At 40.4% G+C, this 20,134-nt stretch overlaps 1 protein-coding gene across 1 annotated transcript in view; it reads left to right on the top strand.

Moving 5' to 3' along the window:
• Positions 1-12,367, top strand: part of MAN1A2 (mannosidase alpha class 1A member 2) — a 37,222-nt gene extending 24,855 nt beyond the window's left edge. Inside the window, exons 7-13 of the mRNA XM_081894218.1 lie at positions 77-200; positions 533-626; positions 3,462-3,577; positions 5,543-5,762; positions 7,256-7,428; positions 8,407-8,522; positions 11,610-12,367. Of these exons, the coding sequence (XP_081750344.1) occupies positions 77-200; positions 533-626; positions 3,462-3,577; positions 5,543-5,762; positions 7,256-7,428; positions 8,407-8,522; positions 11,610-11,742 (976 nt within the window). The 3' untranslated portion in view covers positions 11,743-12,367. The remainder of the gene's footprint in view (positions 1-76; positions 201-532; positions 627-3,461; positions 3,578-5,542; positions 5,763-7,255; positions 7,429-8,406; positions 8,523-11,609) is intronic.
• The last annotated feature ends 7,767 nt before the right edge of the window (positions 12,368-20,134 follow it).

Raw genomic sequence — 20,134 nt, forward strand, 5'->3', positions numbered from 1 at the left:
TAAACCTCTTCCTATATAGAACAATACCAGTACCAAATATTTGTATGCATTTACCCTTTAATCTTTCTCTTGCCAGTGGTGTAGGTCGCAACTGGGGCTGGGCGTCTGCTGGCAGCAGTATCCTATCTGAGTTTGGCACCCTTCACATGGAATTTGTACACCTGAGCTACTTGACTGGCAACCCTGTCTACTATGATAAGGTTAGTTTTGTGCTCTTTCTGGTGTAATAAGAAGTTTGTAGATATTTCTTGACAGTGACTATAAATAATGTCCTTGCTTTTATTATGTATTCTGTTAATAATAATAATAATAATGATGATGATGATGATGAAATAATGCATATATTGAAAGCATAAACCACCAAGGACCATTAATTGATTGACAATTTATAATGAAATTGTATTTAAAAGTCTGCCTAGTTCTTCAAAATTTGTTAGGGCACCAATTTAAACTTGTTTAATTGATGGAAGAGGATTTGATTTACATTCTGTATTGAGACTAACCTGTGATTACGATTTTTTTTTCCATTTAGGTCATGCATATTCGTAAGCTACTTCAAAAAATGGACCGCCCTAATGGGCTTTATCCAAACTACTTGAATCCAAGGACTGGGCGCTGGGGGCAGCGTGAGTACTTCCTCCTCCACATTTATTATATCTATTTATCCACGCACACATATAAGCGCACATTCACACATAGGCACATTCTGAGACCCATTTCAGACATCACAGCCCAGACCATGGTTTAGCCTTTGGGAACTTCATACTTGCATGCTCCATCCTCCTCTTTCATGTTCTGGTTTCTTGTATCATGTCCTGGCTAATAGTAATAATAGTTCTGCCTCCTTCATTGCACAATTGCATCAAGCTTTGATTTGGGGAGTTTGACTTCAGTAACTTCCAGGATTATTTATATATGCTGCACAATGCAAGCTTCATTTGTTAGTTAATGTAGATAGTTTCACAATCAGAATCAGCTGCTTCAAAGTATCAGATCCCAGCAGCAAGTCCATTAACTAAATTTTAGTAGTTCTTAGTTTCCCGAAGGAATTTCTAAAACACCCATGGAAGTAGAGGGCAATGAGTCTACAGCCTTGCTGCATTCTCTGAAATTTTCTTTAGCTTTAGCTTGATACCATATAGTGGCTTCAACATCTGATGTGGTGCTGCAAACAATGTCCTTACAAGTGAGTCTAAACCAGGGGTCAGCAAACTTTTCCAGCAGGGAGCTGGTCCACTGTTCCTCAGACCATGTGGTGGGCCGGACTATATTTTTTTTTGGGGGGGGGGGGGAGGAATGAATTCCTATGCCCCACAAATAACCCAGAGATGCATTTTAAATAAAAGGACACATTCTACTCATGTAAAAACACCAGGCAGGCCCCGCAAATAACCCAGAGGTGCATTTTAAATAAAAGGACACATTCTACTCATGTAAAAACACGCTGAATCCTGAACTGCCCGTGGGCCAGATTTAGAAGGCAGATCCGACCCCCGGGCCTTGGTTTGCCTACCTATGGTCTAAACAATTGCCAAGATGGGAGACGCCCCCCCCCAATAACCTCATCCTTTCCTGTCAGTGTTGTGGGATGAGCTGTGCTGAGCACTGTGATATTTTATGCACCTGCCATGCCTCTGGGTAAGTCAGCCTGCTGTTTAACCATTTGTGAGACTGCATAGAAATCACACAGAGGAAAAACTGGTTTACTTACTTCTTTCCAGAGGGGCAGCTGGATTACAACAAAGTGTCTTGTGGCGCCTTTAACACATGGTATCATGGCATATGCTTTTGTGGACTTGAGTTCATGTGTTTATACGTGTGAAGTGTTTTTCTCGATTTCATACCTGCAGCTGAAGATTGCAGGTTGCTTACCTGTGACTACAGTTCTTTGGTCATCTGTGCAGTCACATAGCCTAACTCCACCTGCACTCCAGATGCTACTGTTCTCCTGCTCTTGTTCTGCACTTCCTTATGTAGATGGTGCAGTGGTCCGAAAGTAACAGAGCAGGAAAGTGCGAGCCAGGCTCCTTGAGCATGTGCACTGAGAATGGGAGTGGGTTTCCTGCCAGAATGTCTGTTGAACTCTAGAAAATTCTGAACATAGGTCAGCGCAAGGACAGAACCCATATGTGTGGCTGCACAGATAACCACCTGAAAAAACCAGTCACTGGTAAGCAACTTTTCTTTTGCCATGAGGTACTTGCAGGGTTTTGGTTTTTTAGCAGAAACTCAGGGTAACTGAGTTCCCTTACTCTTTTTAAATTAAATACTTATTTTTTTGTCTTGGGGAGCTGGAACAGATAAACACCCAATGCCTGAGCCAAAAATCCACCTATATTTGTAATCAATAAAGTTGTGGCCATTTCTAACACAGATCATTGTCGGCTTGAGTTTATTAATCACATATTACATTTAGCCAGGGGAGTGGGGTCACAGTGGCACTGTGACTGGGTCCGCAATAAATTAACTAACTAACTAACTAACTAACTAACTAACTAACTAACTAACTAACTTTGTGGTGAGTTCTCTCACTGTTTTTTCCAGAAAAAAAAGCACTGGGTACATGTTCTGCATGTGGGGGTAGTTACTTTCTTCAAATCTATCAGTCTGATGGCTTAGTTCACTTTAAAAAGTCTTAAGGTTTTAAAAGATTTCCTTGATGGCAAAAGTTGGCTTGAAAAGAGACCAGCTTTATGCTGCTGTCCCCAGGACACAAACCTCTGAAGAGATCAGAAAAGATTAGTTATCTTAACTTACTCAAGAGAGAACATTAAGCAGTAACATGATCACAGTCCTGGAGAGCTTTCAGTGCAGATATTGTGGCCAAGTAGATAAGCTAAGAGCCAGTTTGCATATACACTGAGTCAGATTATTGATCCACTTGTCCAATTCTGTGTTTTCTGACTGGAATCCAAGGTCTAAGGCAGCTTCCCTGCCTGCTCCACTCAACCTTATTGTGTAAATTGAATGGGAACAGTCAACTAATATAATTTTAATATGGAATGAAATGAAAAGCCCACTTTGCTGTTCCGCGATAGGCCCGTTATGTGAAATGCTTCTCAGGTTTCCCAATATGTAATTGTGTGTTCGATCATGGGTCTGGGATTAGGCATTTAAGTTCTTGTGTCAAAAATTCAAAACGTTGCAAAGCTAATCAGTGATGGGAAAAGGAATTCATTTTCCATGTCAGTGGTGTAAGATGAATTGTGATGCAAAATAAGTTATTTTTAGTATACCAAATTTTTAAACCACAGATAGATGGAGACGATTTTAAAACAGTTGCTTTTCCAGACTTAAGGGTTATTTCCAGCTATGTTTTACAAAATCAGTCCTGTTCATTCATTTCACTGAATCTACTTTGAGTATGACTAATATTGGATATAACTCTGGAGTTTGCCCTGGCAAATCTAGGTAGTACTGCGCATACCAAATTTTACCCTCTTTCTCCTTCTTGGTTGCAGATCACACTTCCATGGGTGGATTGGGAGACAGTTTCTACGAGTACTTGCTGAAAGCATGGTTGATGTCAGATAAGATGGACATGGAGGCAAGGAAAATGTATGATGATGCTATTGAGGTGATTATAGTGCATTGATTTTCCCCCTTCCCCACATAGACAATGAGAACGTCAATTTTAAAAATGTTTCTCCCCTTAAAATGCAAATGATTATTTTGTTTCTAACTCTTTTTAGGGCAGCAAGATATACAATATGTACAGATATACCATCTTGATTCAGTTCTGAAGGTGGTGGTATAAAACTGTGGCGCTCCCCATTTTGACAGTTTGCTAGCTGCATATTGTGGACTAACAGGCGTTTGATAACCCTAACCCACCGCACCACTCGAACCTGTTTTTGCAGACTCAGGCAGGCAACAAAAGCAGGTTTATTAAGCACTTGGCTGTAGCCAGAATTCAGCATTTGGTAGACCAGAAGTTGTGCAGACCTGCAGTAAGCACCATATTTACACAACTGTGCAAATGCTGTGAAAACCTAAGAACTGGATTGTGATTCCTCACCCTGAATTGTTTCAGCGGTATTGTAACTGAACAAATACTGGCTGACATTCTGGATCAAACTTCCTGGACTTGTCCTCTACATGTTGCATGTGAGCAAAATATTGCAGTTCTTTAGATTCCTACCATCACTGCAGTGTCAGAGTAGCTGTTGAACTGGAAACCTCTGAAAAGTGTAATTTGCAATTATTAGCATTAAAAGTTGACAGAAGGAAACGCCAGCCTTTACTGAGCACTGCTTCCTTCTACTATGACTAATTAAAAACAACAACCTCACTACTGGCAGAATCTGCCCCCACCTTTACATTGTAAGTAAAACACAGACCTGCTTCCAAAACTTCAACATCCACATGGAAATGCCCTACCAGCTTAGAGTTTTATAAATTTTGCGATCAGAGACCTGTTCTTGAGCCAAGATTTTCAACCAACCCCTTGCTCAAATAGGTTACCTCTTCTTAGTGAAGTTCCTAATTCTGGCACCCTACCTTAAGTAGGTTTCATGAATATGCTTGCTTTTAAAAGAGAGAATACCACCCACTGGTCTATGTTGCTTTTTGTGTATGTAAAAATCAGTGGTCTTGTAAATAGCGATGGAAAGTTCTCTCTCTCTCTCTCTCTCTCTCTCTCTCTCTCTGTCTGTCTGTCTGTCTGTATGGATTTGCACTCTTCCCAGTAAATGTCCAATAATCCTGATTTGTTGAGTTTCCCTTGAAGTAAGAAGCCAGGAAAGTTTTTAAGCAGAGGTTGGTCATCTGTCATGTATGATCTATTTGAGATTCCCCTCTATCTCTACAGTTCTGTGATTCTATTATTCTAAGCTGGAGTTTGTCTTACAGCAGCTTGTATGCTACTCCAAATCCTATGTGATGTGCAAAGGGCTCATGTCAGTATTTGTGATGGTGTTTCCGTGTGCTGCTCTGGTTTCGCCAGAAGTGGCCACATGACCCGGAAAAACTGTTTGCGAACAAATGTCGGCTCCCTCGGCCAGTAAAGCGAGATGAGCGCTGCAACCCCAGAGTCTTTTGCAACTGGACTTAACTGTCAGGGGTCCTTTACCTTTTATTTACACACACCTCTCTGAAAAACAAACCCACGCTCCCAGTGTAATAGCGCTGTTTCTGGAGAAGAGGGGAGGAGAATGAAAGTGTAACTCGCTAAGCTATGCCTCTGCTCTTCTCCTCACCCCCACCTCTAGTTTTGTGGGAAATGATGATGCAGGATAAATGCTTAACTCCCATCATGCATGACAGAGCAGGAACTAGGTAACTTCTTTCTACTCTCTCTCCCTCCCTGAACAAAGAGGTAAGTAGCTACTTAGCTCCTGTCCTGTCGAGGACTCCCATCCTGTAAGTTTATCATTGCTATTTATTGGTACCCAGCTATGTGGTTCTTTGGGTGTTTTGCAAGAGAGAAAAGACTTGCTTGGACACACACACACGCATTAATGCAAAGCGTAAAGGATGCCCTTGTGACAGTGAATATTTTGAATATTTGAAGTAACTAAAGCTTTTCTGTTTCTTCTTATAGGCCATAGAGAAGCATCTTATCAGAAAGTCCAATGGAGGCCTAACTTTTATTGGAGAGTGGAAAAATGGGCACCTTGAGAGAAAAATGGGCCATCTCACATGTTTTGCTGGAGGATTGTTTGCTCTTGGAGCAGATGGTTCCCGAGAGGATAAGGCTGGACACTACCTGCAGCTTGGAGCAGAAATTGCACATACGTGTCATGAATCATATGACAGGACAAGTAGGTATCCTTTCCTGTCTTAAGTTCTGGGTGGCTTTCCCCCCTTAATGCATACTAATGGTAATCTCGCTGAATTTGGAGCAATTTTGAAAGTACTGTTCATGAAAATGGGGAGACAATGTACTGTGTAAGAGATTATTTTTTTAGCTCATGCCCTTTGAGTTTGAATGGTGAATGTGCATTTAAACTTTGTTTTGCCAAGAGAGAAAGCTGCATAAAAGCACCATCAGTTCTTAGTAGTCATGAACTGTGTGAAAAGCTAGAAAAGGAGGTTATTAAATTACACAATAAAATCTGGTAACAGTGCAAACCAGTAGGAGTATTCTTACTGTTAGCTTCAAACAATTTAACTGGATGAGGAACATAAAACTATATGCTACACATCTTTGTAAGTTGAGAAATTATCTATATCTGAGTTCATTTTAACTGTATTTTAATTGAAGCTAGTAGCAAAATCTAGATTATCCAAAATTGTGTTTTGCATTTACCATGCCTAGGAAAAAATGAAGCCTGCATCTCCTGGAGTCCCAACACTTGTTATGACTTGCTCATAATTACAGTACATAACACTCTGCCATTTATCCTCAGAAATAAAATATGTTTTTGCCATAGTTACCTCTATGAGAAGCAGCCTTTAATAACTTGATCTACTTAGTCAATTTCATGATTCAGTTTAAGAGCTATAGATGTCAGTTTCATAATTTTGCAGTAACCTCAAATTTCCTTTTTACACCAGGTTTAAAACAAGCTTCTTGAGTAGTGAATTCTGTATTCTTAGTAAAGGAATCATATAATTGTTCAATGTATTCAGTATTAATTCTACAACTGTGTGCACATTCATTATTCTTTCAGTGGGTTTTAGGATGTTCTCACACTACAAAAGGCCTGGACAAATTTTTAAGAACTGTTCCAAGTGCTAGTAAGCACAAAGTACCTGTGAGCGTTAAAAACAAACACAGAGTAATGTATGTTATTAGCATATTTGATATAGAATTTCCATTACAAGTTATTATTTTTCATGCTTTTTATTAGTTTTCTTACTTTCTAAACACATACAATAAAGTAATCAAAATAATCAAATGACAACACCAAAAAACCCCAGGAAACATACATACAACCATAAATCCATAAGTTCTTACACATGGACTTATGTCACCATATTCTTTATTCCCAATTCCTTTTCTTCTCTGACAGACTTCCATCTTCCTCAAAGCGGGTCTGTTTTATCTATTTGTTAAACTGCTTCTTTTATCATGTCATCATTTCTGCTGTTTTCCACAAACTATACTTATAATCCATATTATGGTTGGTGAAAATTAATCAAAGCAAATCTAGGTTTTGACTTGGGGGCTCTTTTTTTTAAGGAATCTCTATAAATTTCCCATTCCTTTTGGAACTTTTGGTTGGGCTGTCTCCTAATTTTCTCTGTCACTTTTGCCAATTTCCATAAATAATTAAACCATTAAATGTTTTTCCGCCTCTTTCCTCTGCAGCATTAAAACTGGGCCCTGAAGCTTTCAAATTTGATGGTGGCGTGGAGGCAGTAGCAGTACGGCAAAATGAAAAATACTACATTTTACGACCAGAGGTGATAGAGACGTATTGGTATATGTGGCGATTCACACATGATCCGAAATACAGGCAGTGGGGCTGGGAGGCAGCACAGGTAACAACAGAAAGCTTTTCTGCGTGGAAGTCAAAATGTTTACTGCCAGCCTCTCACTGATGAAGTGTGATGAATATTGTGTTGCTGCATAGTTGTCTGTTTCACAAGTGGAGACATAAATGCACATATAGGAGAAATGACAAATAGCAGCATATAGAAACATATATCCAAGCATATAGAAGAACAACCTTTGTTGAAGCAGAACCAGCGTGGCTTCCATAAGGGCAAGTCCTGTCTCATGAACTCATTGGAGCTCTTTGAGAGTGTCAGCAACCATATGGCTGTTTTTTTTGTAAATGCTAAACAATGAAGACAGAAGGCAGCACATGAGACCAGTACATGTTTCTCTTTTGTCTCCGTTTGTAGCCCACCCCCCACCAAAGCCCCTAGAAAATTGGGGTGGGCTCTCCTGAACAGTGTGGGTTGCAGTGGGAAGAGATAATCATATGAAATCAAACAGAAGCACCTTGCATGAACCATCTTCACGTTGCATGCTTTATGCAACAAAGCTTTGAGTAGTATTCTGGGGCAATCAAATGTAGTAGCATAAATGAAGTACTAGTGAAATAATTAAGAGGAGCAAGAGTCATCTCATAACTTGCAGTGAATATTTCTGCTTACCTTATTATGTTGTTGCTGATTTTAAAAACAGTCCTCTACAAAAAAAAATTAACAGGAGCTTGAGAATTCCATATTTTTAATGTCCTGCAAGAACAGATTAAATGCAAGAACAGATTAATGGACATTTTGACTATAATATTTCACATATTGTTTTCCTGCATACAACTCCCTCAGCTACCAAATTGTTCTCTTTTTTTGTCTTAACTGTGAATACCCAGCGTTAGGTCTTGTTTGTCCCTTGCTGTTTTCATCACTATATGGTTAGGTAGGATTCCACTGTTTCGCAGCGGAATGTGTTAACTAGATGCAAGAGTGAAAAAGTGTCTAGCGGAACACTCATTCTGTTTCCCCATATAGGCCATTGACAAGTACTGCCGAGTGAGTGGTGGATTTTCTGGGGTCAAGGATGTCTACTCTTCAGCTCCTACATATGATGATGTGCAGCAAAGCTTCTTCCTTGCTGAAACACTAAAGTAAGCAGATTTTTCTTCTTGATAATTTTCTTGGAATTGTGGCGGTCCTAAGAGGCTACTCAGTGCTTATAGAATTGTTGCCTATTTCATTATTGTTTTCTTAGGTAAATTGCAATTTTTTTGTAAACCACATTGGAATCTAATTTGATGAATGGTAATATGTTTTAAATCAATGTAACAAATTGGAGTCAACAAATGAGCTGTTGATGGGATGAATGGCAGAGGTACACCCACCGGAACGTAAGATGTAAGCACAAAGACCACCACAGTGTCCCTAACATGTACAGTGGTGCCCCGCAAGCCGAACGCCTCGCAAGACGGAAAACCCGCTAGACGAAAGGGTTTTCTGTTTTGGAGGCGCTTCGCAAAACGAATTTCCCTATGGGCTTCCTTCGCAAGACGAAAGCCCATAGGGAAATCTCCGGGACAGCGGGGAAGCGCAACGCGTCTTCCCCACTGTCCTCGGACCTCCTCCGAAGGCTGGCGGTGGGGCGGAGAGACCTTCTCCCCACACCAGCCTTCGGATGGCTGTCCTGAAGACTTGCGGTGGGAGGAGGGTTTTCCTTCCCACCGCCAACTTTCAGAATGCTGTTCTGAATGTTGGCGTGGGGAGGAAAAACCCTCCTCCCACCGCAAGCCCCGGGAACAGAGGAGAAGCGCTGTGTGCCTTCTCCTCTGTTCCCGTACCTGTCCTGAAGGCTTGCGGTGGGGAGAAAAGCCCTTCTCCGCACCGCCAGCCTGGAAGAAAAAAGAAGAAGAAAAAACTTGCGGAACGAATTAATTTCGTCTTGCGAGGCACCACTGTAATAGAAAGGGTATCAAAATATGTAATAAGTATTAGTGACAAGACAAATGTGCTGTTTCTGTGATCCTGAAGGTTTGCAGCATTGACTTTGTTACTAATTATCATTTACATTATTATATAGTGCATATTCTATAGTTTCTGAGTCCCTTTTTTAAGAGGTTGTCTTTTGTAACATGTTTACATCCTGTTTACTGGTGGATATTTTATAGTGTCAGGATATAGGTGTGTTTTACCAGGAGTTTGTTTTTGTTTTCTACTGACTGGATTTAAGCATCACACTAAAGCTTTGCTTGGCTCAGACAAACCACAATTAACGTTAACCACAGCTGATTAATGCTTGGTTGGGTCAGAATAACAAACCATGGTTAATCAAGCACTGAAGTAAAAGCTTCCAAACTTTGTATTCACATCATGTTGCTACATCATGATTTAGCATGACACTTGTTTTCTTTTTTACTGCAATGCAAAAAGAAAGTACAAGTGCCATTTACCCTGCCAATGGTTACCCAAGGGGAAATGGTGTTTTGTCAAGGCAGTATTTTTGAGATTCTTGTGTATTTTACATAAATGTCAAGGCCTTATGGATTTTTTTGCATATGCAGAGAGGGAGTAGTTATGAAATATAGTGGTAGAATTTTTTTTTTAAAAAAAAGGTTGTGGGAACGATTTCCATTGGCAATAAATGAGGTTCTTGTGTATTGTACTGCAGTTAATTACTCACCAAGACACCTTACGTTTTTCCATACCCTGGAAGGCTGAATGAAAGCCAGATACACACAGTGTCAATTTTACTATTTGGAGAGACTATCTCTCCTCCAGCCTGTTTCAAACTACAGTGGTACATCGGGTTACATACGCTTCAGGTTACATATGCTTCAGGTTACAGACTCCGCTAACCCAGAAATATTACCTCGTGTTAAGAACTTTGCTTCTTAAAACAGAAGCAGAACAGAAATTGTGCAGCGGTGGCACAGCAGCAGCAGCAGGCCCCATTAGCTAAAGTGGTGCTTCAGGTTAAGAACAGTTTCAGGTTAAGAACGGACCTCCGGAACGAATTAAGTACGTAACCAGAGGTACCACTGTACTTTTTCTGCCTTTTATGAACAAATGTGTTGAGGGGTGTGTGTGAGAGAGAGACAAACTGGGTCTTTGTCCGCCTAGTTTCGGTCCTGCCTAGCCCACTTACCCTGGAGAAAGCCCCATTGATTTCACAGCAATGTACTTTTGAGTAAACATGGCTAGGATTGCACTGTAAATTTAAAGATTATAGAGTTCCTTGGCACATTAATTGGATTATAAACAAACAAACCTGCAGAACTGCATTATTGAATAATGTGTTTACCCCAGTGTGTTAACTTCAGAGATTAGGAAATAATCATGACTTGAAAGCCTTTATTCTGAGCGAAGAGTTCTGAGAAATATTTTAGTCTACAGCTAATGTATCCCTTGCTTGAATACTCACATCATTTTGGCTTTCTGAGCTGGGTCTTAACAATTTGTTCTTTGAGTCTTCTAAATAAATACTTTCTGGGTGGAAGCATATATTATCAGATAACGTCTCTTAGAGGTCTGAAAATAAAAGGACTCAGTTTATGGGCGTGCATTGGAGACTTACAGGCCAACATCACACTTTTCACTAAGGCTAATGAGCACCAGGCTGGCATTTCACTACAGCCAAATGGAATTTGTTCATGTTAAGTTCATAACACTTCAGTCTTGAAAATGCAGTGAAAATCCAGTTATTTCAAAGAGAACACTTCTGGCAATCATGGCAGTGTTATTAATTTAAAATCATTAATTTAAATCATAAGGTTGAGATTATTATTTTTAAAAGTATTTGAACAAGAACTAGATAATGAATCCATTAAAAGCATTTTGATCCATTATACAATGCACAGTTAATTGAGCACAAGAGTTAAAATAACCATCATAATTTTTTTTAAGCAAGTACTTATTTAAGAAAAGGTGGATGGTGAGAATCATAATGTCCTATATGAGATATGGGGGACTGTTTCATTTATGATAGCACCTACTCTGATTATATTCCTGCTTCATTTAAAGCAATAATATTTTTTTCTTTCAGAACAGTTGTTGCAGATCGTATGCGAATTATAGAATTTATAGAATTTCAGTTGATTAAGTGATCTGCTACAACTTCTTTAATGGGTGATACTTTAAACCATAAAGTCCATAATTTTTCTGAGGTTATCTAGGTTAGACCAGACATGGTGACAAACCTTCTGTTGCTCATTCCAACTTGTTTTCTCTCTCTACCTTGACAGGTATTTGTATCTGCTGTTCTCCAATGATGATCTCCTACCTTTGGATCACTGGGTTTTTAACACAGAAGCTCACCCCTTGCCTGTTTTACATCTAGCCAACACAACACTTTCAGGAAATCATGCATATCGATAGAAACTATTCCAGGACAAGGACAAAATACTTCGTTTTAGCTGTGTTTTGTTTACATGGACCACTTCAGACTTAAGGCTTGAGAGAAGACTGGCATTGTTTAATTAATGAATAACTTTGGATGAAGAGAGGATCAAAACTGCACTCTTAAGCATGTACATAAATTTAAAAATTCCATTTTATACATGACCAAAACTATCGAGTGCAGTGTGTGTCAGCGAAAGACCTTGTATATTTGCAACTGAGAAGGTGGAGCATGGTGTTTTTAACAATTCAAAGCCTATCGGAACATGTTTCCTGCCCTATGACAGGACTGCTACTACTGACCTTCGTAGTGAGCGATCTCCTGCCCAGATGATGTGGATTCCTGATATTATGTCATTTGGTTTTTCTTTCGATGATGGCATGACTGAAACAATGACAGGCAACAAAAGTGCACTAATAGCACCTAGAGTTGAAATTCCTCTACTCCTGTTTAGAATTTTCTACTTTTCATCAGTCTGTCCAGACTGGCAGCCATTCCCAGTGCCTCTCAGACCCTTGCCTATTTTTATTATTGTTATTAATAATATTGATCAACCATTTGTTCTTGTAGTATTGTTCATCAGTAAATGAGATATGAAACGGATCAGCAACTTCTCTCAGTTTTCCTTTTAGGATTTGGGAAGCTTCATTCACTGCAGCGTTGCTTCTTACACTATGACAAAACTGCCCAATGCATCTGCCACTTGGACAAGATTCCCTTCAATTAAGTTGCAATAACTCGGCATTTGTCTATGAAGCCTGGAGTTTCATTAAACTCTCACTTTTTTATTTGTATATTGTTCAGAAATGGAAGAACTGTTCTGTAAGAGATGTTTTTACACGTCCTCTGAGTAGGACTGTTACCTGGGTATAATGGGGCTTGGGTTTTGGATCTTTTGGTACAGCGGGAGTGTGAGGATGAGTTTGTCAGCCTTCACTTACATAATAGAAATCCTACCACTTGATTTCTAAGCAACTGGAAACATAACACTTACAGGTGTGTACATGATAGCGGACAGCAGATCAACAGAAATGTTTGTGTGAATTTTACTTTGCAATGCTTCCTTGTCGTTACTAAATGCATTTGATAACAATTTGGGTTAGAAATGGCTCCTTTCCTGTCAGGTCCCCCACCCCAGTTCAGTTAAAAGAGAATCATTATTTGGGGGGGCGGGGTTAGTTGGATATTTAAATATTTTGTATGAATATTTTTCATGTACATTGGAATCTGATTTCCTGGTGAATGCAGATTACAAGCATTTATTTTTGTTGGTATGCATCCCTTTTAAAGAGTGCTGAATTCCAAAAATGTTGACCAAGTTATCCCACTGGGACCTTACTGTGCCTCAAGGACAGCCGATCTGTAACTCAGCACACCATTTTAACTAGGTAACTGGTAACAAACCTAAGATCCACTTGTGGTGGAAGATAAGTTAAATATTTAACATATTGCAGTCCCTAGGATGGAGATCACTCTACCCACTTTGCACTGGTACAGTACAGCTGGGCCTCTGGCCAGGATCATGCTGCATTCTAATGTGAAACCCAATATATGTGCATGTCTCTAGCCCACATAATTCATGGTATATTTACAGTAGAGAAAGGTGGAATTCTAGACCTCAGGAGGTTGAGTTATTCCTTGCTTAGCACAACTACTGGACAAGCCCCATGGTCTCCACTCCCATGTTGCCACCCCCACAAATCTGTTTTTTATATTTCTGCATCCTAATGTTTTCTTTATGCTCACTTTTTCTTTCCCAGGCCCCCAATAAACTCAAAATTCAAAATTCTGCATGAGAAAGACAACATATGCAAATCAAAATCACGTGCTGTTTTTTGAACTGTAGCCTGGCAATAGAATTTGGAATATTTTGATGCAAAGCTCTGTAGAAGTTGTGTCTAGCATATTGTTGGAAATTGCTCTCCATATGCTGCTTATACTGTTTTTATTGAGCCCAAGTCTTGGAACATTGACAATGTTCTCATCGAAATCAGTGGCAAAACTCTGTATGATGCATGGATATCCAAAGTGATTGTTTTGTTGAAAAGTAAAAATTGAGGGGGCTAGAATGGTTTTCAGCCTAAGTAGAGTGGAACTGGGCTTTGTATTAGGCTGAATAGTTTTCAGCCACTTTCTGTACATGGAAACAGTGCATACTCATGCTGGTACTACATTACTGCTACATTTGTCTTCTCTAAAACATTTATGTGCAGCAGATAGTAATCTTTTTAGAGCAGAACTGCACAAACAAGACAGTGTCATTGTTGGGAATACTTGGGTGGATTAGCTGATTTTGTTAGTTGAATAGCACCAGGCAGTCTTATCATCCCTCCATGCTTATTTTAAAAGTTTTTCAGACCACTCTGCATGCAGTTTCTTCCAGTTTTGAGTTTGCCTCTCCACCCCACTCCACCCTTACTGGTTTCCAGTGTGCATGAGTATATCAATTTAAATGGGCCTGAGCATCTGGATCTACTGGATAGATCTCTGAGATATTTGTAATAGATCCGCAACAGTTTCTGGCCTCTGTTTTTTTTAAAAGCAAAAGCAGCAACAAGTAGATTTCTCATTTCACTTTTCTAAATTAGGCTGTTGAAGCTAGGAAAGCTTGGGGAAAATTAAGAGTAGATTTTTTTATGTGAAAGGCCTGTGGGCTCTGTTCTACTGCTACAAAGAAATTCCTAACCCATGCATGTACTCGGAGGCTTCCCGTTTTAAGTGTATATATTCCCCCCCAAAAAAAACACACACACATTTTGCATGGGACTTCAGAGAAGGCGACACAAACTGAACATTGTGACAAATTAAACCAACTGATGTGGAATATAGGGCAGAGCCAACCTGTTAAATAGTGGACATTGGCAACCCACAGAGCCCCCTAGATCTGCTGCCCCTGTCCACTTGCTGTCTCCAAGCAAGTGAGCAGTGACAGGAAGAAGGAGCAGGCCAGCAGCCTCAACCTGCGTCTCCCTCTGGGCAAGTGCTGCAGCATGGGCCTAGAGCAGGCACCCCCAGCCTGTGGCCCTCCGGATGTTTTGGCCTACAACTCCCATGATCCCTAGCTAACAGGACCAGTGGTCAGGGATGGTGGGGATTGTAGTCTCAAAACATCTGGCGGGCCGAAGGTTGGCGATGCCTGGCTTAGAGGGACAGGCCAAGCTAGTCACCAGTAGTGGTAAGGGTTAGGGTTAGGGTAGAGTAGAGAGTAGGCTACTCGGAGTGGTGGGAGGACCTATTACAGGCCTCTTACCCAAATCCTGCCCCTAAGCATCAAGCTGTATCCGCTGAGCCCTAATAATGTGGGTTATGTTCTAACTACATATTGGGGGGACAGGAAGAGGAAAAATGCTTGCCCTCTCAAAAAATGAAAATATTTTTCCCCCTCCCAAGATAGAGGGTTGGGTCTGAGGATCACCCATGGAGAGCTCTTTTCATGACACAGGTTAATCCAATGCTACAATACACGCAATCACCAAAAATAGAAATTGGAAGTTCAGCATAAATAAGTACTCCAATAATTCATAGTCACTCAAGTTAATTGTGACTTGTGCGGCTATTCGCTGGAAACCGAAAGCTGAATGAAATTACTATAATTGCTTCCCAAGCATCATTGAAACTAATTACCTAATTAGTCTTTAATGACTTAAGGCGAGTACTTCTGTTCCATTTTAAAAGAGTGGTTTAAAATTAGATTTTCCACTTGTTATAATGGCTAGTAATTTGAGCTTTACTTCTGCACACTGCTTTTGCATCAGGAGGACTAAAGGGGGGGGGAGCATTGTGTCTCTCTAAAAGTTCTTTTATATTCTTCAGAATATACAACACCCTACCCTAAAAATAAAATACTTCTCCCAATTCTAGAGGGAGAGGTCAGGGACAGAATTATATAGAGCCAGAAATAGAAAGTCTGAATTCATGTCTGCTGATTTGCTTTCCTATCTATCACTGTGCCTTGAGTTATAAAAGTGCTGCTTGCATTTGTTGCTTTGGTAAGTCTGCTACATGGGGTGAACTCACTGCCATGAAATATGTCAAATTTTAAATCCTGAGCCACTTCAGAAAATTTCGCTAATCAGATGCAATGCCATTTTCCTCTTGTTTGGCCATGCAACAAATTGAATATATTTGCTTCATTATTGAGTTTATCACAGTATTTGGTTTTGGGAGTTCTAATGCCATCCCTGCTCTCCCTTCTCAAGCTTTATGCAGTACAGAGACAACAACTCTATTATAGTTTGTGTACCGTCTTGACAGCCATGAAATGTGGCTCTTCAAGTCTGGCTTCAGTGGACTCTAGATTTTCTTTTTCAGGAATTAAGGTAATCCGAGGAATGAATTCATACCCTGCTACAAGTGTCACTTGTTAATGTTAAAAATGTGAAAGACATCACAGATTGACAGGCCATAATGAAAGGCTCATAAACACAGCAATTGTTTAAACTATGTGTTGAACCCATTAAAATCTAGCTGCAACAATGGTACATGAATGCACTGAGTTCTTGTTTTAAAGAAGAAAAAGGATACAAGTAACAACTAAAAACAAATACATTAGAATTAGTAGGTTTTTAAAATCATTTTGTTGCTCCTGTTCTACTTTGCTTCAGACATGTTAGATTTAGTTATTTACAAGTCCTACATTCTAACAACAACACAATTCTGGTTTATCCAGTATTTTTGCAACATGCTCACTTCTCTCCTGCAAACAAAATTTTAATAATGGACAACACCCATTTTCTCTATACTAGGTTATTTATGTACATGCCTGGCAACTGATGTGTGACCTCACTTCATAATTTTTATGTGGAATGCAAAAGCTCTCTCTGGTCACATGTGCATGTCATCACTTGCTGTTGTAGACATAAAAATGCTGAACATGCAAATATTCAATCCTATACATGTTTACTCATGAGTAAGTCTCACTCCGATTGCAGAGGACTCTTATTCCATTGAACTCAAAGGGGCTTACTTCTGAGTAGACATGCCTATGATTCTGCCTGTGCCTGTGAGTAGACATACCTATGTCTGCTGTATAGTATTTTCCCCCCTGCTAGACCAAGAACATGTGTGATTTAGACTCAAATATTTTAAATTACGTATTTTAACGTGGAGTACTAAAGCTCCATTTTCTGAATGAATAGGAACAGTACTCTCCATCAAGGAAAAATCCTCTAATTGACTTCAGCTGTTTTGCCCCCCTAAAATGAATATATTCTCTTAAAGATCCTGGGTTCTTTTAAACAACAACAAAAATCTCTTTGATTGTCCACTCTAGATGTTTATACATTTACGTATATACTTCTTATATTTTTCTTCCTTGAAAATATTTGGCTGGTTGAAATAATTCATCCCCCCCACCCCCACAGGCAACTTCCCGAGAGGGGGCAATGACAATAAAGCTACTAGTTCCTTATCCCTGGGCTTCATGTATCAGGTTGGTGACCATTTTTGGCTTTTGGACTGCCATTAATACACACGAAAGGGGCTTGGCTCATTCATTATAGTGATGTCAATCTGTAATGGTGCAATTGTTGATAACCACAGGCCTAGGGGCACCTCTGCTTGATTTAGTCCATCTACCATGAAACACCTCTTCATAGTGGATGTTGGCTGTCATCCTGCCTCTTATTTCACTTTCCTAAAGTTTATATTTTTCTTCTGAAATATTAAAAAGGGCAAGAGTCAGCCTTGTGAACTGGGGAGCTTCTGGCTGTCTCTGAGCTGGCATCCTGCATATGTAATTTTTAAAAGTTTAAAAAGAATATTGTATATAAAAAATAAAGAATGTCTTTAAAAGAAAGTGTTTGCTGTGAGCGTATCTTTCTTTGTTTGGGAGTAAAAGGACTGTAGGCAGCAGGTGGGACTGGCTTCATTCACCTAATGAAATTACTGTTATTTTGCATTGTGTTATAAGCTTCTCAAGATGTGTGAAACTCATGTGGGTGTTATCTATAGGGTGCTTTCTTGGTAAAAAAAAGTTCCCTTGAATCAGTTGTATCCGCCTGGATTGCCTTTCATTGTTGAAGAACGGAAAGCTGCATTGCATTAATGAGACTTGGCTCCTGCTAAGGAGGTAGCTGGACAGCAAGGGAATTAAAGATGTGCTAAAGGCGGAAGATGAGATTGCAAAGAAGCTGAATGAATTATTTGCATCTGTTTTCACTGTGGGGAAATGGGCAGATCCCTGTGCCTGAACTAACTTTCTCAGGAAGGGAGCCTGGAAATTAAAAATTAACAAATTAACCAGGTCCAAATGACACCCACTCAAGAATTTTTACCTTGAATGTGAAACCGCTGATCTTCTAACAAATAAATGTGAAATATATAAACTTAACATGTTGCAGGACTGGAAACTGACCCATTTTTAAAAGGGTCCAGGGAGTATCAAGGAACTTACAGATCAATTAGCCTAATGTCTGTTTCAGGAAAACTGGTGGAAAGGCATTATTAAGATAGAATTACCATAGCTAGAATAACAATGCTTGCTGAAGCATAAGCAGCCTTTGGAGACAGAGCGTGCCTTTTGGAAAGCATCCATTAAAAATAAGAATAACATGGATTTGTAAAATCCTTGATTTCCCCATCAGGTGACACCTTAGACACAGCCAGTTAATAGATTTTTAATCATCATCATGACACCTACATGGGTCACCCAGTAACACGGCTCGCTAGTTGGCTCAGAAGCACAACATAGTAAAATACAGTATTAAAACTCCATAAACATGGCAAAACCTACGGACTTATAAAAATGCACTAACTCTTTATGGTTGGCACAAAAGAAGAGATGGTGGCGATGCCTCAAGCAGCGCTGAAGAAATTATGTATGGAGGAAAAAAGGGAGTAAAAAAAATCTTTTTTTAAAAAAGGATACATTTCAAAGGAAGCTACAAACAAGCAGCAGCCCAAATTAGCCAGTTCAAGATAAGCTTTCATTACCACCAAGAGATTGCTTTGAGAGGGAAACTACTATGGTCGCTCACAGTGCAGTTCCACTTCCCTCCTTTCAACAATTTTTTAGTGTTTTGCCATCTTTTCTGGTCCCTGGACAGAAAAGATGTGGAGATAAATACATATAGACAGTGGCGTAGCGTGGGTTGTCAGCACCCGGGGCAAGGCAAGTAATTTGCGCCCCCTAACCCGTGGATTTGCGCCCCCTAACCCGTGGATTTGCACCCCCTAACCCCCAGATATTGCGCCCGGGCCCCCCTGCACCCCCCACGCTACGCCACTGCATATAGATTCTCCTGTCAAATGTAAATGTAGGGATGTAGGTTGCACTATAACCAGACTAGGAGCACTGGCACCACAACAGGTGCCATATAAATAACACCCACATTTGCAAGAACCTGATCATTTTAGTGTGGCAGCGCTACCACTTTGCCTATTGAGATCAAGGCGCCTGCCTTCGCCTTTTTGGCACCTGCTAAAAGCTATCCCTGTTTTGGACAAGTCTACACAGATGCTTAGAAAGCTGAGGCAATTCTAATCTGCTCTAGGATTTTCAACTTTTGTTAATAGGATCATAGATTTGTAGAGCTGGAAGGGACCACAAGGGATATCTAATACAATCTCCCTGCAATGCAAGAATCTGGAACCCACGACTCTTATGCTTTACTGACTGAGTAAAGGTAAAGGGACCCCTGACCATTAGGTCCAGTTGCGGACGACTCTGGGGTTGCGGCGCTCATCTCGCTTTATTGGCCGAGGGAGCCGGCGTACAGCTTCCAGGTCATGTGGCCTGCATGACTAAGCCGCTTCTGGCAAACCAGAGCAGTGCACGGAAACGCCATTTACCTTCCCGCCGGAGCGGTACCTATTTATCTACTTGCACTTGGACGCGCTTTCAAACTGCTAGGTTGGCAGGAGCAGGGACCGAGCAACGGGAGCTCACCCTGTTGTGGGGATTCGAACCGCCGACCTTCTGATCGGCAAGCCCTAGGCTCTGTGGTTTAGACCACAGCGCCACCCTGAGTAGGGTTGTTGTGGATTTTCCCTTGGTTTTACTGCTTTATCTTTTCATAAACCGCTTTTTACGTTTGCTTTTAAACTACCAAGCGGTGTATCAATTTCATAAAATAAAACAATGTATTTTGTGTGCTGTTGCTGCAAAGAGCAACTTTCACTGTACTCTTTTTGGTGCCTGGTGAAAACCATCCCTATTTTAGAGAAGCCTACCCAGATGCTTTTGAATTATGGTGCTGGAGGAGACTCTGGAGAGTCCCATGGGCTGCAAGAAGATCAAACCTATCCATTCTTAAGGAAATCAGCCCTGAGTGCTCCCTGGAAGGACGGATCCTGAAGCCGAGTGCCTGGCATGCTCTGGTCCATGGGGACACGACTAAACAACAAAAAACCCAGATGCTTAGCAAGCTG

Source organism: Podarcis melisellensis (genome assembly GCF_964234715.1).
Source record: "Podarcis melisellensis genome assembly, chromosome: 17".
Lineage (NCBI taxonomy): Eukaryota > Metazoa > Chordata > Lepidosauria > Squamata > Lacertidae > Podarcis > Podarcis melisellensis.